The following is a 22,841-nucleotide window of genomic DNA, read 5'->3' as shown; positions in this document are numbered from 1 at the left end:
CCACTCAGTCCTCCCTTTCCCTGCAAAGGTTAAGGAGGTGCTGCTTTTCTTGAAAACTCAAGGTGCAGCGTGGAAGAACCTAGGCAGTGTTTATGCACCAGCCACCAGGGGCAGGCCAGACATGGAGACTGCAAATAAGGAGTAAAGCAGGGTTTGTTGCAGCTACCTTGCTTTTAATAGCCAAACTTGTTGTACACACACTTGGGACTGGCATCCCATAAAGCTGTCTGCCACACTGGGCTTCTCTCTCTGCAAGCAGAACAAGAAAAGGAGCTTTTTGACATTAACTTGCTGGCTCCAGCTACGCCTGCAAGACTTCAGGCACCCAGAGCCAGTTCCACAGAGGCTATTTGCCCACTCCTCTGACTGATGGGGGGTGGGTCATGCTACAGACTTCAAGCTCTCTTCTGCAACCTTTCTGCCTCTAAGATGAAAAGCCGTTCCACACTGATTATGCAGGGAGGGTCAGCCTCTTCCACCTCCCAAGGAGGTGAAAGGGTCTCTTGCGCAGACACATTTGTCCCATAGGACAGAAGTAGCCTGCAGCAGTCACAGGAGGGGATCAATCAGGCCCAGGCAGCCCTGCCAGCTTGAGGTCCTGTGACATCAACTGCTCTTCCACATCCTGCAGAGCCCAGTGGTGAGAAACCAATTCCAAAGCTTCCCACTCGGCCTGGATGGAGAAAAAAAGTCTGTCAGCCTTGAGCAGCGTATCGCTGCAGAAACTCACACATACAAGCTCTGCATCAAGCTGCAATCGAAGGGTGGGATCCAGCAGCACTAAGACCATCGTTCCGTCAGTGTAAGGACTTCTGGTTGTGCAACGGAATGTTCTCCCATGTGCCCCTTAAATCTGGTCCATATGGTTCCCCCAGCCCTCTGGGATACTTTTGGGGAGGGGGGGGAGAGAAGGAAGTCCCATTGCACAAACAGAAATTCTTGTGCTGAACAGGATGTGTGTGGCTGTGTGTGCCAGTGCCATCAGAGATGTTTGCTAGGTGACAGCCCTGGCAAGCACAAAGCTCTAAGCTTCAAAATGAGCAGCGCTGACTGTTCCCGAGGTGTTTGTATGGCCCTTAACTTCCAAAGGGTTCCCATGCTCGCTCACTCAATACAGTTTTACAATGATCCCATAGGAAAGGTCCGCACTGTCTCCTTGTTGGGGGTGGGGGGAGGATAGCTGAGAGGGTTCTCCTAAGACCACCCAAGGAGGCCATGGCAATGATTTAAAGTAGGAGGGGAAACTGGCTCACATCATCTCTGACCAACTGCCATGCTGTCTGGGGCCCGATGGGAGTTGCAAGTTCAACCATATGTTGAGCCCCCCTCCTGTCATTTCTTTAAAAAGATATTGTCTAGCGCACATATTGGGCCACAGCACCAGCTCTTGGGATATGCGGGGCTGCCTACACCCACAAGTCTCACTGTGGAACAGCAGAGACCCTGCACATGCACAGCAGCTGGAGTGGCACAGCTGTCGCCCTGCGGATAAGATGCCATCCAGCCAATTAGTCTTGCATCAAATGGACTGCATCTAATCTTATCAGCTACGTGGTCTCACCTAAGTGAAGCCATTGAAACAAACTAGGGCAGTACCTTGAAAGCCTTGTTGGGATCAGGTGGGGTGGGGACAGCTGGGCTGAGGAACTGGTCCTGCAGCAGCAGCTGGTTCTTCTCTGCAGCTGTGGAGAGAACGTCAGGGAAGCTTGTGAGGGAGGCATGTAAACATTGCAAGTTGACAACAAGGCAAGAGATAACTGTCAGCTACTAACAGTCCGGCTGCTTTTGATTAGGTGTAAACTCTCAGCAGAAATGGGGTTTTTTTTTACACTTGTTCCTCTGCATTGACCTATAGAGCAATAGTGGAGTTGCAAAGAGTAGTCTAAGTGCAGGAGTGAGGGGCTGTACAGAGCAAGTTCCAACATGTGACCACTACAACCCATGGTTTCAAACTGGTTCCCCAAAGTATCAGACCACTTCATGCAGCCGTCAAAGTAGTCTCTAGTTCATGAAAGCTCGTGCCGCAATAAGCACTCAAACGTCCACCCTCCACGTTGCAATCTGAAGAGGTACATCCCACGTAAGACACCAAGCCCACCTTTAAGCCCAAGCTGCCTCTCACCAGTCTCCTCTCCCAGGATGAGGCTGTACACTCGGCGGAGGCCAAAAACGTTGAGGAAGTACCAAGAGGCCGAACTCACCCTGGGAAGTGAAAACATCTCTCAGTCACTCTCTCAGGGAGCCTTCCTGGCCCCCAGTCCCCCAGGGTGGGAACCCAGGCCAGAAGCCATCCCCACCCCAAACCCATGGAAGGGCTGGCTGGGCCTGGGGGCAGGCAGGTGCTTACCAAGAGGGGTCCAAGGAAGGCAGGCTAATTCCACGCTGCAGCATGGGCTTGAAGCGCAGGGTCAGGGGGAAGGGAACCTTGGCTGGGAGGGAGGGAGGGAGGGAGAGGTGTTAGAGCTGGACCCGCCTACCCCAAGCTCTAGGGCTGCTGCCCCGCCACCCTCCTCCTCAGTGATGTACAACTCCCAGCTGTCTTGTGCATAGTGCCACCCTCCGGATCAGCTCAGATCCCAAGCTAAAGCCCCCGCTTGCAAGCAAAGAAGCAACTTAAGGGGCCTACAATCCCTTCTTACCAAATCTTCTCATGCAGGTCACAGAATCCCAGTAAATTACTGGGCTGGGTGGGTGGCAGGGAGGGAAAGAGGTTGAGAGGGGTGATCACTTTCCTAAGAGTTTGGGGCAGAGGGCAGATTTGGATGGGGGCCTTCCTGATTCATAACTACACCTAATTTAGCTAGAGGCAACCTGCCCTCAGCCCAAGCTCTCTGGTCTGGAATAAAAGGACGACTAGGGGTGGTGGTCTGCTTTACAGGCAAGCTGAGCCAAAGGCTATGAAACACACCGGATGCTGGAAGAGTGCATCTTCGCGGCACAGGCAAACTCCGGCCCTCCAGATGTTTGGGACTACAGTTCCCATCATCCCTGACCACTGGTCCTGTTAGCTAGGGATGGTGGGAATTGTAGTTCCAAACATCTGGAGGGCTGGAGGTTGCCAATGCCTGCCTTAAATGATCTCTTTAAATATTGTTATTTTAAAATATTTCTATACTGCTCTTCCTAGCAAAACAAACAAAACAGCAGCAGATTTAGAAACAAAATACAGTGGTACCTAGGTTTACAAACTTAATCCATTCCGGAAGTCCGTTCTTAAACTGAAACTGTTCTTAAAACAAGGTGCACTTTCCCTAATGAGGCCTCCCTCCGCTGGTGCCCTTCCACCGTTCAGATTCCATTCTTACACCAAGGTAAAGTTCTCAAACCAAGACACTATTTCCGGTTTTGCGGAGTTTGTAAACCAAATCATTGTTAAACCGGACTGTTCTTAAACTGAGGTACCACTGTAATCAAATAGCACATACAGCAATACTAAAATTGTCCACCAGGGGGAGGGGCCCCCTGTTGCCCTGCAGGAGCTATTGGGCTCCCTGTTAGAATTCCTGCTCCAAGATTGCAGTCATGGGATTTTTGTCTATCACATGACGGTGTATGTTTTGACTGCACAGAGTGGGAAGTGACGGAGACAGGATGTTTGTGTTACTGTGTTCCATGAAGTGGGACTATTGTCCTTTGTTCTTTTTCTCTTTGCTGTCTGATGCTAGAGAGAGAGGGAGCCATGTTGTAGTGCTCTCTGTGTGTTTATATGTAAATAAAGTAGATTAGCCAAAGTGCTGAGTTGCAAGCTGTGAAGACTCTGCAGATCCCTAAGTGTGCCAGTGTCTGTTGGCATCAGTCGCTGTGATGTTCGGGCTGAAGAAAGCTTTTGAAGCTCCCAAACGATTGACCAGGAGGGAGGGAACATGCCAGTTGGGCATGTGTCTCTGCCAGGGTCCTACTCAAGTGTAGGATGAGCTCCTGACACTCCCAACTCCCATCAATCCTAGCCAGCGTGGCCAGCTGTGAGGGATGATGGGAATTGTAGTCCAGCAACCAGCTAGAGGGCCACCGTTTCCCTTCATCCTCTGCTGCACAAGGAATGGGTCTCCACGAGGGCACCGCCCTGCAGCTTCCAGGCCTGTGTTAAATCCCCGCATCACTCACTGGCCACAAAGCCAGAGAAGGCCCAATTGATCCAGCCTCCAACTAGGATCATGGGCAGGACATGGACCAAGTTGGCCTTCATCATCTCCATAACCAGGCTGGGATCTGCAAGAGAGAGAGAGGGAGAGAGGGGTGTGTCAAACAGGGATTCCACAAGGACACATGGAAACCACAGAAGAAAGTGCCAGGAACAAAATTTGGTTTTATGTGAATATCAGCATCTTACAAAAACAAAACAAAAGCAAGTTCTAACTCCTTGGGGTTTGTGGGTGTGTGGGGACGTATGATAGCTGCAGAAATCTCAAACACAAGCAGGGGTCTACTCGAACAAAATGTCCAAAATAAGGGAAGGGTGCTTAAATAGCATAATTTATATACAGACCACAGAATCCAACCGCTCGTTTTCTTGCAGATTTTGCACCACGTTGGTCCAGAATAAACTTGAGCACAGAGCGCTCACAGCCCTGCCTTAAAAAACTGGTTTGTTTGTTGGCTTGATATCCCGAGGCAGCCAATGTCTGTTAAATTGAGCTGGTGACTCTGGAGGGCAAATCAGGTTCTGTCCACAGGCACTAGTCCCAGGTACACACAGAACCAGGCCCCCTCATGGTTGGCAGCTCATCTCCCCCCCCCCCCTTATTCCACTGCTGCCGCCAAAGCCTCACCTGCCAATTGTAGGGTCCAAGGTGGTTTATACTGGAGAACAAAGTGCTTGGTTCCTGAGCCATTTAGGGCTTTTTACGCTAGTACTAACACCTTGAATTGGGTCCAGTGCAGGAGCATCTTCAGAACCAGTGCCACATGGTGCCCCCACTTACCAGCCTAGCAGCCACATTCTACACTAGCTGCAGCCTCTGGGCCGCCTTCGAGGGCTGTCTCACACATAGGCTGTGATGGTAGTCCAGATGGGCAGTCAGCTGAGGTGAGGCTATCATGGCCCAGGAGAGGCTGTAGCTGGCAGGTTGCCCAAAGCTGGGCTGAAGGCACATAGTCACAGAAGCCATCCGAGACTCCTGTGGCAAGTTGGAATCCCAGAGTATTCCCACAGTACAAAGCTGCTCCTTCAAGGGAGTCCCACCACTCCAAGAAGAAGGCGGGACACAGAAGGAACCCACTCACAGGACCTCCACCTTGTCAGCTTCAGCTTATTGGGCCCCATCAAGTCTATCACTGCTTCCAGGCAGCAGTCCCACGGCTGGACAGCCGCACTGATTGAGCAAGCGGGACGGGGGTGGGGTGGGGGTGGGGGTGGGGGTGGGGGTGAGACAGCAGAACCCTTCCACTGCCCCTTGTACTCCCATGCCCGTTCCCATGGTTACCTGTCAGCAGGTTTCTGGGCTGCACTTTACGCTTCGTTTGGCGGAAGAAGCCACTTTCAGGGTTACTGAAGTGATGCTTACGCATGAGGAAGCCCTGGGGAAAGAGGAAGGGCCTCAGAAATCCAGATGAGCTGAAGGTGTTTTCAACAAGGAAGATTATCATTGCATTTGAGATGGTTGAAGGGCTTCATATGCATTATATTTGACCGCCTTACATCTTCAACCAGGGAAAAGGAACCTGTGGCCTCCAATGCTGGACTAACTCCTCTCATCCCTGACTGCTAGGACCCAAGGGAGCTGGGAGGGCAGTGGCGGCAGCATCTACAGGTTCCCCAATAGGACCTTAGGATGGCCTCATGTCACATACTGATTGATTGGTTTATTACGGCCATTGGCCCATATCTAAAAACAATACATCAAAATTTATCCATAAACAATACAATTTAAACAGTTCCAAGTTAAAACACCCCTATAAAACCAATTTTACTTCAATTAAGTAAACTATACACAATAAGCTCCCTCTATGTCAACCGCAATTCAAATCCCTCAGATTTTGGGGGATATGCGTCTTAGTTCTGGCACTTATTGATGGTTCTTAAGTTTGGCTAAGCTGTCAGAGTCATACAGTGATCCATTTCTCCTCTTATGAAATAAGACATTAATCAGGTATCTAGCGACTGCAAGGGATCTACTTGAGTCTTCGTCGTTTAATAAGTATATTATTTGGGCTTCCTGAGGTCTGTCAGCTATTCTCGATAAATATGGGGCCAGAAACTTGGAGCGTGAAGCCGAATGTATAGGACAACAGAAGATTATATGATATAACGATTCTATAGATCCACTTTTACAGTCACAGAGGAGTGAGATCTGTCCGTTGGAGAGTCTGTTACCCAACACATTTGATGGGAAAACATTGAATCTAGCCTTTATAAAGGCATACCTGTGCATCACCACAGATAAGGTAGTTAAATAAGATGGAAGCTTCGTTGGTGGTGTTAAGCCAAGGTTTATTGGCGAACAGGTGCCACCACCTGTCGCAATATTAAATTGTAAATCCATCTCCTCTAATTTGTGAGTTATAATTCTCTTGGCAGAAATTAAATCCAATTTTAGTAGTTCAGATGGAGATAGTCCTAAGGACACAAGTTTCCCATGTATTATTTTTGCCCAAGGGCTAGGGAAGTCGTCTCTCCAGAGACACTGTATCAAGTGGAGATTTGGAAGTTTATGCCATAATGCCAACCAGTAACAGAGGATGCATTTCCATAATGTGGTTTCTAGAGCTGTAACATTTAGTTCAAGACGTATAGCGGTATTGCTTACACACCTGGGTAATTTTAGCAACCTTCTTAGCAGCTGGTTTTGGATTACCTCCAATTGGGTTAGATTAACAAAGGACCCCCATATTGGGATTGCATATGCTATTGTTGCAATCACCTTTGCCTTGAAAACTTTTAACACTGATGGAATATGGAAAGCCCCATCTGAAAAGAAAAAACGCAGTAGCGCAAAGGAAAGGGCTTTAGCTCTATTTAATACATATGCCAGATGGACCTTCCAGCCCATGTTGTGTTGGAGAAGGACTCCCAAGTATTGAAATTTAAAGACTTGGTCAATGGCTTTTCCGTCTATTCTCCAATTATAGGTTTTTCGACTCTTGGTGAAAATTAGAACTTTGGGCTTGGCATGATTAATTGTAAGAAAATTTGATTTGCAGTAAGCATCAAAAATTTTCAGTGCCCTCCTAAGGCCTACTCTTGAGAAAGATAGGATCACTGCGTCGTCTGCGTAGAGTAGAAGGGGGCAACGATATTGGGCAAGGCAGGGGGCATGGATCGTTTGTTGAGAATCTATCAGAGGCGCCCTCATATCACTTATAAATAGATTAAAAAGGGTCGGAGCAAGGATACATCCTTGACGGACACCTCTATTGATGGTTACTGAATTTGAGAGGTCGCCGGCCGGAGTGATTCTCACCCTTGCGGCTGATCCGTCATGCAATTTAGTTATTAGCCACAAAAGTCTTTTGTCTATTCCCCATCGTGCTAGTTTTCCCCAAAGTAATCCCCTGGGGATGCTGTCAAAAGCGGCCTTTAAATCAATAAAGGCCGCACAAAGTTGGCCTCTATTTGGGGCGGAATATTTCCGGGCAAGGTGGTATAAAACTAAGACATGATCAACCGCTGACTGATTCGGTCTAAAACCAGCCTGTTCAGGCCCAATCAGATTGTTCTCTTCGGCCCACTTAGTAAGCTTAGTTAACAAGAACCGTGCATATATTTTCCCAGTTATTGACAATAAACTGATATTCCTGTAGTTTCCCGGGTCATCTGTCGAGCCCTTTTTATGAATTGGAATAATAATCGCATCCTTCCAAATTCTTGGAACCTTCCCACTGTTGTTTACGGCATCAAAAGTAACGGCCAAGATTTTCGCCCACCAGTGTGCATGAAGTTTTATCGCTTCCGCCGGGACTAGGTCGGGACCGGGGGCTTTACCAACTTTGAGATTGGAAATGAGTCCGTGGATTTCTTCCGGGTCAGTGGGTGGCCAAAGAGGGAGCTGCTCATAGAATCCATCGATTGTATTAATGTTAAGGTCTGGTAAGGCAAAATAGTTCCTTAGAAATGATTCCCAAACTGGGGCAGGAATAACGGTTAGTGGGTAACTTTTAGATTTTCTGTTAACCAACAGCCAGAATTTTCGGGAGTTACGGGTATTTGAGGCAGCTATAAGTGCATGCCAGCGGTTCAGTTGCCATTCCTGTTTGGCCTTTTTTTGCACATATTTGTAAGATGATTTTGCCTGATAGTACTCCTTGGGAAGCATAGTCGCCCCTGAGGATTTGTAATCATTATAAATAGCACAAAGATGTTGTTTGGCTTGTTTGCAATTACGGTTAAACCACAGTGCACCTGTCTTGGAGTGGGCCCGATTTACCTGGTGGGTTGGGACAGTAAAGAATGACGTGAGGTCATTCAACAGATTGGCAAATAGATTAATAGTTTGATCGAGTTCATATGAGGTTATGTCAAGGGCTGCATAGGTTTGTATGATCTCCTGCTGAAAAAATTGAGAATATTTTTGAGCCTGCGTTACAGACCACTTTATACCCTTCACTCGTAATGCCGTATTAATGCCCTCTACCGGGTTTTCTGTGTTAGTGTCTAATTGAGTTGGATGACTGTACTCGTCCCCGTGCCAGTCTAGGTCAAACATAGCAGCAAGTGGAAGGTGGTCACTGAACTGAATATTGTCAATCTTAAAAGAGAGAGCTTTCGGCATCAGATCACTCGAGGCTAAAAGGTAATCTAGTACACTGTTTGATTTTATGCCTAGGTGGGTATACTCCCCCGGTATATCGGGAGGGCAGCAACCATTCAGGGGTACTAGGTTTAAGCGAATAGCCATTTGGTAAAGAAGTACTCCCGCCTCGTTTACTTTAGAGTCTTTTGAGGTTCTCCTCACGGCATGTCTCAAATCATAATTGTCGAGGCATGGAGCAGACCACCATTTAGCTTTAGTTAAATCGACCCAATTTGCTGCTATGCGTGCGTTAAAGTCACCCCCAATTAAGGATTGGCTATTGGAATATTTAACACGGCATGATACTAAATGATCTTCTAATATTTCCCATCTATCATGCAGTTCAAGGGACGAACCCCCTGGCAGGAGGTAGACATTGGAGATTAGCAGTGATACTCCCCCCCCCCGACATCAACCCGGATAAAGCATAGGGGGGAGCAGTCAAAACTAATGAAAATTTGAAATGCAGCTTCAGTGAGATACCAATTACTAGACCACCTTTCGGCCGTCCTCCTTTCTGGGAGGGGCAAGCTGGAAGAGATAGAAGGTCGAATCCGTTTATAACAATTTCACCCTCCTCCCAAGTTTCTTGCAATAGAATGATATGAAACGAATTGATATACGACTGGAATTCTGGGTCACATTTTTTCCTACGCCAGCCAGCGATGTTCCAACAGAGGATCGATATTGGTGGTTTTTTGGGTTGTCCAGCTAACCGTCATTTAAATTCTTGTGGGAAGCTCTTATGCAGCAAGGACGCTCCCTTAAAGAAGTCCGTTATTTTCCTTTGCTGAGGGTTGACGTCCTGGTGTGGTGAGTCTTTTGCTCTGGTGCGCGCCGGTTGTGGTGGGTCTTTTGCCCTGGTGCGAGCCGATTGTGGCACGATCAAGTCGCAAGGGCCAGAATTTTGGGGGGGCAGAAAAGAGTTAGCATCCTGGTGGGTAGAGATAATATTTGACGATTTTAGCTGTCGGGCCCAACTAGGCTCTGAAGAGGCTCCTGCCAATTCCGCTGGAGCCGTCCTCTTTGGGGATCTAACCGAAACACTTGTGATCATTTGATTTATATGTCCTGCTGGGTCTTCAGTCCACTCTGTGTTGACTCTCGACACTATAGTGTCTTCCTCACGTAATTTTTGGATTTTTGGTGGAGAAGCCTGACTTGGAGTGGCCACTACTGTCTCAGGTCGTGGATGGTCTTCGATGTATGTTGATTCCAAGTCCGGCATGGAGGGGTGCAGGGGCGACGATTTATCCAGGGGAGTGTTATCCTGGGATTCATTCTTTGATCGGTTAATCTCAGAGGGAACAGATAAGTCTATTAAAAGCAGGGATGAGTTACCAGTGTGAAGGGGAGGAGAAGAGTCTGCCTCCAGCAGTGAGACCTTCCCATCCAATGCCGATGGCACCTTATATGCTGGATATTGGGGGATTGTTGTTTCCACCTCCATGGGGCATGGCACCGCTAAGTTAGAGTGGGTATTATTCATAGTAACTCCGTTGCAGGCGATACTTAGGAGCTGAAGTTTAAGTGAGTCCAGCCTATTTATAATTTCTTGTTGTTCCATCGCTGGTAACTCTCCAAAGGAGGCGATAAGCTCTCTTTCCTCCTGGGGTGTCAAAGAGTTACTGGCACAATCATAGTGTTTAGTTGTAGGAGTGGGGGTACTATGGGACTGGCCCCGACATGAGGTGTACAGCTCAGCCCTCTTTTGTGGTTCAGGATGGGAAGGTTGTACCGTCTCCTTGATTAATCTCTCCGATAGGAGGGGTCTAATTATGGAGTCCATGAAAACTCTCGTTGGAAAAATGCCAAGACTATTCAAAAACACTTTTTGCTGAATAATAAGAGAGGGGATTTTTGCAGAGTGGAAAGCCAGCATTATTCTCTGATATCTGTTCTGGCGGACTAGGGGAAGCACAGCACAAAGATCTATTTGTGATGTCTCGAGTTTTAGAAGCCATCTGAGGTGCTCTTTAGACCCATGTAGCGTTGTCCAACTTAGGTCCCTTTCCCGGAAGGTTAGGGAGATCTTCCTTGGATGTAGAATCAAGGATTGGTGATTCAGTGCGGGGTTGAGATTGTATTTGCAGTTCTTCATACAATCAGTGTTTGGTGGAGCTTTCTGCCGGCGCAATGGAACATCTACTGCCCCATCTTGGGCTATCTGTGCCGGCTGGTCATCCAGTTTTTGCTGAAGGTTATGCAGCTGAGAGGATAGGCCGTCAATTCTCTTAAATATACAGTTTAGAGTTCTGATTATTAGATGGAGTTGCTCGCATCCTGTGCAGTCCGATTCGGCTGCCAACTCCTCCTTCGGATAGGGACCATCCCCATTTGTGTTACCATTAGCGTTTCCAATTTGTAACATCTCAGGGGCCTCATCTTCTGATGTTGTTTCAAGGGCAGTTAGAGGATCGAAACGATTTTGAGTTGCTATTGAGTAGGTACATTCCTCGGGGCCTCTCCCTCCTTTAGGTGAACCCTTTCTTAATTGCTTAGGCCTCGGAGAGGATAATGCCTCGTCAGAGTCTCTTGGACGTTTTCCATGACCCATAAGTCAATTTTGCAGGAGAACCGTCGTGGGCACTGTGCTGGGGAGCTCCTTAAATCCTTGAGTCTTCCTCACAAGAATACTACCACTTCCAGGAGAGTGGTGCCATAAAATTACTCACAGTAAGGCAGTTAGTTCAAGCCTCTTCCTTCCCCTCTTCCTTGTTCCTAGGATTTTCGAGACAGCTCGGTTCCAGCAGTCGGGCAAAATTCACTTCGTAGTATGCAATAAACTAAAAGCTAAAGGAAAGAGCTGGTCGACAGGGCAGAGGATTTATGCCCAGGAGAACCTTTCACTTATCTCTCCCAGTTAGGGAGGCGGCGGCAGCCGTGGCGGCAAGTCCGGGCGTCAGAGCAACCCAGATAAAAAGAAAACAAAGATAACACAAGCAGCGGGATACTAAAAGATACTAAAAGACAGCCAGCACAGCCAGCAGATCATTAAAACTCACGGATAAAAACAAGGGAGGATAAAAACCGCTTAAAACCACTTAAAAACTCTGATAGGGGTAAGCGAAATTACTCGGAAACTACCTTCGCCGCCATGTTGGATCCTCCCCCACTCTGTATTCCATGTCACATACTAAATTCATGGAAGAGGAAAGATTTGAACCAGGGCATCCGGTTTCTTATGTTAATGCTATGCATATGTGCTCAGAAGTTAAATAAATAAGTTAAATCTTCAGTGGGGCTTCCTTCCAGGTAAAAGCACACAGGTGCGAAGTCTTGGTCACCTGCCTTTTTGAGGGTGCCATTCCCGGCTTTGGAGCAGGATGGGTGAAGGCAGGAGACATTCAAAGGCCTGCCCTTCAATATATTTACATTGCGAAGATGTATTTAAAAAAACCCATTTGTTATAGTTATGGTCTCAAGCAGTGATACAGGCATTCTTGAGAAATAGCCACTTGGCAGGGATGCTCCCAACCCCTCCCCAAAGAAGCTCCCTTGTGCTCTTCCCCTCCTTTTCAAGAATGACAAGACAGAATTACAAAGGAAATTCAGAGAGGGGGATAAAGTTTCACTTCTGCTATTCAAACCCTCATATCAGTTCTTTTTAGGCCAGCAGCCTAAGTAAAACAAAAACCCCTCTGACTTGCATCAATCAAGTGGTTCCAGTATTAATCCAGAACCACTGTGGAGAATAGATCACATTTGGGCCACAAGCCAAAGGAGGTTGTGTGTGGACCATGAAATTTCCTAGCTTTATGTCTGTACCCTTGCTGAGGCCTGTCCCTCGAGGCCTCTCACTGTGCAAGGAGGCAAGTGGCTTTTCAGAAGCAGCTGCACCCACACTCTCCCTTACCTGATGAGTTAGGAAGCGTCCATTTTCTCTCAGGAGGCGACTACGAGCCAGAATCTGCCTGACAGACAAAGAACACTCAACTTAGCTGTAGGCCCAACAGAATTTGCAAACAAAAGTAAAGGGATCAGATCATCAAACCAAATGCGGCAGAAAAAGACTGGCCCGCTCACATCTACTCATGCAATCCACATGACTACATACAAACAGCTGCTTGCAGCAATATGTTCAGGGGTGCGAACAAAGCAGTTGTGCAATTCTGGAATTCCACACTTAAGAACACAGTATGATTTGGACACATTTCACAGGACCTGTCATCTATGCATCTGATTTCAAAATTGTGAACCACTTTGAGAAATTGTATTCATTTATTGCATTCCTATCCCACCTGTTCTCCAAGGAGCTCCATGGTTCCGTTCCCCTCATTTAATCCCTACAACAACCCTGTGAGGTAGGTCAGGCTGAGAGGCAGGGACTGGCCCAAGGTCACCCAGGGAGCTTCATGGCTGAGCGAGGATTTGAGCCCCGGACTCCCAGGTTCTAGTCCGACACTCGAACCACTGCATCACACCAGCTCTCCTTATGGTTAAAGTTAAATACTGCAAGGAAGAAAACTGTTTTCAATGGATGATTTTTGTTTTTAAAGCCTTAAATGTGCTGGTCCAGGGCTCCATGCTCCTGGCATCCATCCTCTGAGGCCATACTGTTGTTATAAGAATTCTAAGGTCTCAAAAATAAAATAAATGTTCATAAATGTACAAGGCAAACACATACATTAGAAACCACATGTCTGAAATAGTACAGGAGAACAATCCTGAAGCCATTTGACCTCAAATATTCCTCTGCAGTATGGGAGGAAAATGGGGAAAGCCTTCCCATTGTCTTTTTGCTTACAAATCCTGTCTTAAGGGAGTATTTGTGTATGAATAGGCTGAGCCTGTGACCTGGATTCAGGAACTAAAGTATTTACCATCACAAAAGAATGGCCAGGCTGCCTAGGTAATGCAATCATCAGGTATCCTGGCAAACAGGATATCTGCTGTAGACCACCTCCACTGCTGCAGACAGCCTCCTTGGGGGGGCTACAGGGTGGGTAATTTCAAAAGTCTATATAAGGACTTGTGCACCATTGTTTTGGGTTCTCTTCTCCCTCCTGTATGTGGGGAGTGGGGACCTGTTGCAACAGTACTTTTCTGTTGCAATAAAGATCAGACTTACTAGTCGATTTGCTTCTCAATATACTCTGGTTGGCCTCCATTATTTTCTCCTATCGATAGGGAACCTACTTAAGGACTCTATATGGGCTCTTGGATATTGCATAAGAGGAAAAGAGCAGGGTTTTTTTCTTTCTTGTAACACTGTATCATCTGTGATCAAGAAATATTAAAAACCTGCTTCTTTCCCTGTAGGAGGTACGCAAGAAGTCTGTGTAGAGGTCGCTAGGCTCTCTATCAGTTGGAGAATGAACAGAGACTAACCTGAGATATGCTGAAGCAAGGTGGCAAGTAAGCCTGATCTTCAGTGTCAAGAAAACAGACTGTTGCAACAGGGTCCTCACTCACACATGCAGGATGGAGGAGAAACCCTGAACAAAAGGGCAAAACACACATATACAAAAATAATTTTTTTTAAAAAATTGTCCAAACTTAGACCAACTACCGTAAGTTTGTTCTGGTATAAGCAAAAGTCACCAGACCCTTATATATAGTGGGAGGGAGGGGTGGGGTTTTTCTCAGAAGGGTAGTAGAGATGGGTGATTGGCTCAATGTGTATGGTAAACCTGTTGACGACTGTTAACGACTGCAATTAGTCCTACAGGAAAAAGCAAGGAATAGTATGCAGATGACCAAAAATAGCTTTAGCATGTGCAATGAGACAAGAATCCAATATCTCTATTCAGACCAGGGCTCCCCATAGTTTTCAGTTTGGTTTCAAGTCTATTTCTGAAATTCTTTTGGAATAAGACAGCTGCTTTGAGATCTCATATTGAATGTCCTACTGATTTCTCTGTCTTGTGATTCCTGATGTCAGATTTATGTCCATTTATCCTTTGGCGTAGGGTTTGGCCTGTTTGTCCAATATAGAGAGCTGAAGGGCACTGCTGGCTTTTGATGGCATACACAATGTTAGAAGAAGAGCAATTAAATAGTCCCGAGATGGTATGTGTGATGTTCTTGGGGCCAGTAATGGTATTGTCTGAGTGTATGTGGCAGCAAAGTTGGCATCTGGGTTTACTGCAGTCTCTGGTACCAGTGTCCATGTTAAGTCTGGTTGTTGTATTATTGTGGGTGAGGAGTTGTTTAAGATTGGGTGGCTGTCTCTAGGCGATGAAAGGTCTTCCTCCCAGAGCTTGAGAAAGTGAACTGTCATTGTTTAGGAGAGGTTGTAAATATCTGATGATGTGCTGAACTGTTTTAACCTGGGAGCTGTATGTGATGACTAGTGGTGTTCCGTTATTTTTTGGGTCTGTCTTGCAGCAAGTTCTCTCTGGGGATCAGTCTGGCTTTGTTGATCTGTTGTTTAACTTCATCGGACAGATATTTTAGTTCCAAAAAGGTTTGCTATAGATCTCTTAGGTAAGAATCCTTGTCTGTAGAGTTGGAACAGATGCGGCTGTAATGTGTTGCTGTTGTTGTTCAGTCGTTTAGTTGTGTCCAACTCTTTGTGACCCGATGGACCAGAGCACGCCAGGCACTCCTGTCTTCCACGGCCTCCCGCCTCCCTCCTACAGCTGTAATGTAGAGCCTGGCTATATATACTTATATACAGTTTCATTTCAAGTGGAGTCGCTGGTTCCCACGGCTCGGGATATGCGAGGAGGAAGGAAAAACACATATTGGGGAGATTACAGGTAAGTCATAGAATCATAGAGTTGGAAGAGACCACAAGGGCCATCGAGTCCAACCCCCTGCCAAGCAGGAAACACCATCAGAGCACGCCTGACATATGGTTGTCAAGCCTCTGCTTAAAGACCTCCAAAGAAGGAGACTCCACCACACACCTTGGCAGCAAATTCCACTGTCAAACAGCTCTTACTGTCAGGAAGTTCTTCCTAATGTTTAGGTGGAATCTTCTTTCTTGTAGTTTGGATCCATTGCTCCGTGTCCGCTTCTCTGGAGCAGCAGAAAACAACCTTTCTCCCTCCTCTATGTGACATCCTTTTATATATTTGAACATGGCTATCATATCACCCCTTAACCTCCTCTTCTCCAGGCTAAACATGCCCAGCTCCCTTAGCCGTTCCTCATAAGGCATCGTTTCCAGGCCTTTGACCATTTTGGTTGCCCTCCTCTGGACAAGTTCCAGTTTGTCAGTGTCCTTCTTGAACTGTGGTGCCCAGAACTGGACACAGTACTCCAGGTGAGGTCTGACCAGAGCAGAATACAGTGGCACTATTACTTCCCTTGATCTAGATGCTATTGATGCAGCCCAGAATTGCATTGGCTTTTTTAGCTGCCACGTCACACTGTTGGCTCATGTCAAGTTTGTGGTCAACCAAGACTCCTAGATCCTTTTCACATGTACTGCTCTCAAGCCAGGTGTCACCCATCTTGTATTTGTGCCTCTCATTTTTTTTGCCCAAGTGCAATACTTTACATTTCTCCCTGTTAAAATTCATCTTGTTTGTTTTGGCCTAGTTCTCTAATCTGTCAAGGTCGTTTTGAAGTGTGATCCTGTCCTCTGGGGTGTTAGTCACCCCTCCCAGTTTGGTGTCATCTGCAAATTTGATCAGGATGCCCTTGAGTCCATCATCCAAGTCGTTGATAAAGATGTTGAATAAGACCGGGCCCAAGACAGAACCCTGTGGCACCCCACTAGTCACTCTTCTCCAGGATGAAGAGGAACCATTGATGAGCACCCTTTGGGTTCGGTCAGTCAGCCAGTTACAAATCCACTGAGTGGTAGCATAGTCAAGACCGCATTTTACCAGCTTCTTTACAAGAATATCATGGGGCACCTTGTCAAATGCCTTGCTGAAATCAAGGTAGGCTACATCCACTGCGTTCCCTTCATCTACCAGGCTTGTAATTCTGTCAAAAAACGAGATCAGGTTAGTCTGACATGACTTATTTTTCAGAAATCCATGCTGACTATTGGTGATCACAGCATTCCTTTCTAGGTGCTCACAGACTGTTTGCTTAATGATCCGCTCCAGAATCTTCCCTGGTATTGATGTCAGACTGACTGGGCGGTAATTATTTGGGTCCTCTCTTTTCCCCTTTTTGAAAATAGGGACATTTGCCCTCCTCCAGTCTGCCGGGACTTCGCCTGTTCTCCAGGAATTCTCAAAGATGATTGCCAGTGGCTCTGAGATCACATCTGCCAGTTCTTTTAATACTCTTGGATGCAGTTCATCTGGCCCTGGAGACTTGAATACATCTAAACTAGCCAAGTATTCTTGTACTATCTCCTTAGTTATTCTGGGCTGTGTTTCCTCTGCTGAATCATTTGCTCCAAATTCTTCAGGTCGGGCATTATTTCAGCCCTTTCTGTGTCCCCTGTTTGCATTTCACCATCTTCTCCTCTGAGTGACCCCACTGTTTCTTTGTTCTTCCTTTTGCTATGAACATACCCATAAAAGCCTTTTTTGTTGCTTTTAACCTCTCTAGCAAGCCTGAGTTCATTCTGTGCTTTAGCTTTTCTGACTTTGTATCTACACGTGCTGGCTATTTGTTTGAATTCCTCCTTGGTGGTTTCCCCCCTTTTCCATTTTTTGTACACATCCTTTTTTAATCTTAACTCAGTTAAAAGTTCTTTAGATAGCCACCCTGGCTTCTTTAGGCACCTTCCATGTTTCCGTCTCATTGGTATTGCCTGAAGTTGTGCTTTTACTATCTCCCTCTTAACAAACTCCCAGCCATCATGAACTCCCTTTCCTTTTAGTATTACTTTCCATGGGATCTCACCCAGCACTTCCCTAAGTTTTATGAAGTTGGCTTTCTTAAAGTCAAGAAATTGAGTCCTAGTATGCTTGGCTGCTCCTTTCCGCTGTATAGTAAACTTCAGAAGAGCATGATCACTCGCGCCTAATGATCCTTCCACTTCTACCCCACTAACCAGGTCATCAACATTGGTTAGGACCAGATCTAAAATGGCTGTTCCTCTTGTTGCTTCTCCCACTTTCTGGACAATGAAGTTGTCTGCAAGGCCAGTGAGGAATCTGTTTGACCTTATGCTCTTGGCTGAGTTTGCAATCCAACAAATATCCGGGTAATTGAAGTCCCCCATTACTACTATCTCCCTTCCTTTTGCATGCTTGGCCATCTGTTCCAGGAAGGCATCATCTATGTCCTCCGTTTGGCTTGGGGATCTATAGTAAACTCCCACAATGAGTCAGTTACAGATAGGTAGCTGTGTTGGTCTGCCATAGTCAAAACAAAATAAAAAAATTCCTTCCAGTAGCACCTTAAAGACCAACTAAAGACCAACTAAAGTAGCAACTTAAAGACCAACTAAAGTTTGAAGAAGTGTGCATGCACACGAAAGCTCATACCAAGAACTAACTTAGTTGGTCTTTAAGGTGCTACTGGAAGGAATTTTTTTATTTTGTTCCCACAATGAGGTCACTGTTATTCTTCTCTCCCTTAATTTTGACCCAAATGCTCTCACTTTGGATATGAGGTTCTAAATCTTGGATCTCTTCACAGGTATACACATCCCTGACATATAACGCCACTCCTCCTCCTTTCTTGTCTGGTCTGTTTCTCTGAAATAGATTGTATCCCTCCATTATTACATTCCAATCATGGGACTTATCCCACCAGGTTTCAGTGATGCCTATTATGTCATATTTAGTTTGCTGTACCAAGAGCTCAAGCTCATCTTGTTTATTACCCATGCTTTGCGCATTAGTGTACAGACATTGAAGTCCATTAATCATTCCCCCGTGTCTCTTATTTAAGGATTTTTTCCTCCCACCACTAGGTCTGTGTGCGGTTTGCTCTATTTGGTCTATGACATTTGGATGATCATCTTCATCAATTGATAGACTCCTACCTTCAGGAGCACTGTCTCCCTCCCCCACATTAGTCAGTTTAAAGCCCTCCTGGTGAGGTTTCTGAGATTTTTGGCAAAAACATTCCTCCCAACCGTTGTGAGGTGCAGCCCATCGCTTGCCATCTTCAAGAAACTGCAGTCCGTGATCTAAGAATCCAAACCGTTCCTGTTTACACCATTTGCGAAGCCAGCTGTTCACTTCCACTATTTTTCTCTCTCTCCCTGGGCCACGTCGTTCAACTGGGAGGACAGATGAGATGACAATTTGTGCATTTAATTGCTTCAGTTTCCTGCCCAGAGCCTCATAGTCTCTTTTGATCTTCTGGAGGCTATTGCTTGCAGTGTCATTGGTTCCCACATGAACCAAGAGGAAGGGGTATTTGTCAGTGGGTTTTATGATTCCTTGCAGTCGTTCAGTTACATCTTGGATCTTAGCCCCGGGGAGACAGCACACTTCCCGAGACATCTTGTCAGGCCCACAGATCACTGCTTCTGTTCCCCTCAGTAGGGAATCCCCTATCACCACTACACGCCTCCTCTTAGGTTTGGTCGGGGTTCTTCCGTGAGCTGTCCGTTCCAAGGTCGCCTGCACATTCCCTGAGGACTGACTTTGCTGCTCGTCTTCATATACCTGATTGACTGTAATGAGGGAGAGATTCTCAAATGGAGTCTGCTCTTCGTCTTCCATGCTAGGGGAGAGGACCTCAAAGTGATTGTGTATTTCTAAACAATCAGAGCGAACCCTGGGCCTCCTACTTCTTTGAGTCACGTTTCTCCATATATCTGGCTCCTGTGTTGGTGAACTAGCCTCCTTCTCAGGGGAGTCCCCTGTCTCCTCCTTGGTGGAGACGGTGTGCTCTGTTGCTTCCAAGAAGAGCTCCAGCTCTCTAATTCTTTGGAGCGTAGCTACACGTTCCTCCAGTTGCTGGACTTTGTCTTCTAAGAGGGCAATCAACATGCAATTGCTGCAGATAAAGCTGCCTGCAACCTTTGGCAAGATGGCAAACATTGCGCAGGAACCGCAGGCGACTGCAGCTGTTCCCTCCCCCTCCATCTTGAGAACGTGTCGTTGGGGGTGGCTACAGCGGTCCTCCATCATAAAAAGCGTGAAGACAGGACAAATAACTCCCCCCCCCAAAAAAACCTAGGTCTCCCCCAACAAACGTTTGAGACCAGCTCCCCTAAATCTAAAAGATGGATCATACTGCCCTGCAAGCTCTGATAAGCTCCTCCCACAGCTAATCACCTGCCTCAACAGAAACCCTGCCCCCTCTGACCTTTGCACAGGGAGAGCAGCTAATCAGCCACAAAGAAACACACACACAAGAAAACCCTTTTTGCTCCTTCTTCAGCTGCTGCCCTGCAAGCTCTGATAAGCTCCTCCCACAGCTAATCACCTGCCTCAACAGAAACCCTGCCCCCTCTGACCTTTGCACAGGGAGAGCAGCTAATTAGCCACAAAGAAACACACACACAAGAAAACCCTTGTTGCTCCTCCTTCAGCTGCTGCCCTGCAAGCTCAAACACTTGCCCTGCAAGTGTTTGTTAGACAAAAGCAGCTTGCTAGAATGTTGACGTTTTGGTACAAAAGCACGAGCACATAAGTAGATGGCTGAGTGTTTGAGAGTCCCATACTGCCCACCCTGGTGCTAAGGATCACTCTTTTGTTTATGATTGCAGGGACGGTGACACTGGGGGTAATGCTTGGTGAGCAAAAGGATTCTGAGGTTATTGATAAAGATCGGGGGTTCCCAGATCCTGCCGTTAACAATTGACAGCTATTGTACAAGGGGAAAGGAAGGATTTGTGAATGGGCTATTGACATTTCTCAATGGTGTATCTGCTTTTTATGAATGACCCATTCAATAAAGAGTGTTTTAGTTTATGGATTCATGTGGTTCTTTGTAGACCCAGGAGGTGGCGCTGAGGACCTGTCAAAGTCGTCGAGGCAGTTAGACAGAGTGTGTTCATTTGACAATCCTAGGTACCAACATTATTATTTTACTTAAGTTACGTTTTATCATTCAAGGAAATAGTAAAAGTAAAGGTACCCCTGACCATTAGGTCCAGTTGCAGACGAATCTGGGGTTGCGACGCTCATCTCGCTTTACTAGCCAAGGGAGCTGGCGTTTGTCTGCAGACAGTTTTTCCAGGTCATGTGGCCAGCATGACTAAGCCGCTTCTGGCAAACCAGAGCAGTGCATGGAAACGCAGTTTACCTTCCCGCTGGAGCGGTACCTATTTATCTACTTGCACTTGACGTGCTTTTGAACTGCTAGGTGGGCAGGAGCAGGGACCGAGCAAAGGGAGCTCACCCCATCGCAGGGATTTGAACTGACGATCTTCCGATCGGCAAGCCCTAGGCTCTGTGGTTTAGACCACAGCGCCACCCGCATCCCTTAAGGATACAGTAGTAGTAGTAGATAGTTACATGGAGTGGAAACATGCACAAATGAGAGATATAGTATTAATTTCCCTTTCCCCGTTCCATTCTACATCATCTGCTTCTCCTTGGGGGTTAGTGGCCAACAGGTATTTGCAGCAGTCCTGGAACACCTCCACAACAAAGCCTGTCTAGCGGCCTCTTTCCTCTTCGTCAGAAAACCTAAGGCCCATGGGCCACAAGGGGGTCATTTAACTGGCCCACAAGCCGCCCCGAACCAAGCCACCCGCTTGGCGAGTCCCCGTGCTGCGCTAAATCGGCGCAGCGCGGTGCAGGGACTTACGTCCACAGTGCCAGAAATCATGTCTGCACAAACGCAGATGCTGAAAATAGCGGGTGCACGCACTCTCACGTGCATGCAATTCGGCCCGCAGAGGTATCTCCAGGCGAGGTAAACTTTGACAACCCCTGGGTTAAAGCATCCCTGCTCCAGATTGCTTTTGGAGGGAGGCAGGGTTTCAATATTTTAAGCAGCTGTGCTTTTTCATTATTTGGCACCTTGTTCTCACAACCTTCTGGAAGCCTGCGAGCTGGACATGAACACACAGTACTCTGTCCACCTGTGATCGGGGTGGAGGAAGGGGGGCGCGGTGGGGTGGGGGCGAACCGTCCTGGGTGTCTTCGCTGAGGGAGGGACATTTGGCAGTTGTCGGTGGGCAGTGTGCCCAATGTCCGCCATCGGCGGCTCACTCCGCCCCAGGCTGCAAGGCGTGTGTGCAACTCCATGCACCTGAGTGGCTATCCCGTGCCCAGGAGGGCACCCGCTACACCACGCCCCCCCCTTGGGAGTGTGCCTGCCCTTGTGGCTACGATACATGGACAGCCCAGCAGCACAACGGGTCAGGGTGTCTGAGTGTTAACTGGAAGGGGCGGTTGTGGGCAGGATTCCTGCACTGCAGGGGGCTGGACTAGATGACCCTTGATGTCCCTTCCAACTCTACAATTCTATGATTCTATTATTGGAGGAAGATGGCATATGGAAGGTTGTCATTTATTATGGCGGTTTGTGCTTTTTTATTCCAAGTGTGCATATTTTTCTGGATTGTCAGCAAGGTGCTGTTACACTTAATTGTAGCAGAAACACTATTTTAAACTTACCAATACATAAAGAAAGCAAACATGCAGGCTGCAAAGTGTCACAGGACTCTTGGTCCTGTGTAGCTTAAGGTTACCAGACGTCCCGATCCCGGGCACAGTCCCCGGACTTACAAATCAGTCCATCTATTTAGCTGAAAAGTGTCCAGATTCGTTGAAAGAAATCTGGTGACCTTAGTGTAGCTCAGACTTCTGTGAAACTTAAAAGCGAAGACGTGCGCGCGCGCCCAGAAACCCCCATCCCGGGAAACAGGAAGGCGTCCCTTTCGCGTCCTCTTCCCTGACTCCACCTTCAGGGGCCTGGCATGTGGGCGTGGCCTCCCGCAGCCCCGCCCCCCGCCGCCGCTCACGTGTCCTGCCGTTGCTCGAGCCAGCCCAGCGCGCGCTCGCCGCGCAGCAGGCCCGCTATGCGCAGGCGCAGAACCCCTATGGCGAGCGCGATCCAAGCCACGGGCAGCAGAACCCAGAAGCGGATGGAGCCGTCCAGACGCAGCTCCGGAACCGCCATGGCGCCTGAGAGAAGAGGCTCCTGGGGCCGGAAACGCACAAATAGGGCGCCGGAAGTGGCGCCATTGACTCAACGCCGACTTCCGGCCGCCTTTCTCTCGCGCCCGCCACGGTTTCCAGCTTTGTGGCGGGATGGAGATGCGTCTCTATGTAGACGCTCCGGAGAAAGGGGGTCGGAGGTTGACCCTGCGGAAACGACGTCATTTCCTGCACCGTA

General features: G+C 47.5%; 1 protein-coding gene and 1 long non-coding RNA gene across 4 annotated transcripts; one reads left to right on the top strand and one right to left on the bottom strand.

Annotated features, from left to right (window-relative positions):
* Nucleotides 1–152: 152 nt before the first annotated feature.
* On the bottom strand, nt 153–22,640 carry LOC307206017 (ER membrane protein complex subunit 3-like). 3 transcript variants are annotated; one of them, XM_079958826.1, is made up of 8 exons: nt 22,468–22,640; nt 12,586–12,643; nt 5,424–5,517; nt 4,105–4,209; nt 2,348–2,429; nt 2,123–2,202; nt 1,597–1,682; nt 153–673 (listed from the first exon to the last, which is right to left on the bottom strand). In XM_079958826.1, the coding sequence occupies exons 1-8, from the start codon at nt 22,623–22,625 to the stop codon at nt 563–565; spliced, it is 774 nt and encodes a 257-aa protein (XP_079814952.1). In that variant the 5' UTR covers nt 22,626–22,640; the 3' UTR covers nt 153–562. The 3 variants fall into 3 exon arrangements, with proteins under 3 accessions (XP_079814952.1, XP_079814954.1, XP_079814953.1); XM_079958828.1 differs by lacking the exon at nt 22,468–22,640 and adding an exon at nt 22,121–22,453; XM_079958827.1 differs by lacking the exon at nt 4,105–4,209.
* LOC307206065 lies at nt 17,069–20,051 on the top strand. Its single transcript, XR_013834255.1, has 2 exons — nt 17,069–17,919; nt 18,117–20,051. It is a non-coding gene; the product is annotated as an uncharacterized lncRNA (long non-coding RNA).
* Nucleotides 22,641–22,841: the final 201 nt, after the last annotated feature.

Source organism: Podarcis cretensis (assembly GCF_951804945.1).
Source record: "Podarcis cretensis genome assembly, chromosome: 17".
Lineage (NCBI taxonomy): Eukaryota > Metazoa > Chordata > Lepidosauria > Squamata > Lacertidae > Podarcis > Podarcis cretensis.
Note: the sequence above shows the minus strand (reverse complement) of the source record. Positions and strands in the feature narration are given on the sequence as shown.

What these genes read in the sequence shown, in the direction of transcription:
- LOC307206017 (XM_079958826.1), bottom strand. Translation starts at nt 22,625, where the DNA reads ATGGCGGTTCCGGAGCTGCGTCTGGACGGCTCCATCCGCTTCTGGGTT. An exon ending in GACGCTTCCTAACTCATCAG is followed by an intron (nt 5,518 to 12,585) that starts GTAAGGGAGAGT and finishes CTCTTTCCCCAG; the next exon opens with GGCTTCCTCATGCGTAAGCA. An exon ending in CATCCTGGGAGAGGAGACTG is followed by an intron (nt 1,683 to 2,122) that starts GTGAGAGGCAGC and finishes TTCTCTCCACAG; the next exon opens with CTGCAGAGAAGAACCAGCTG.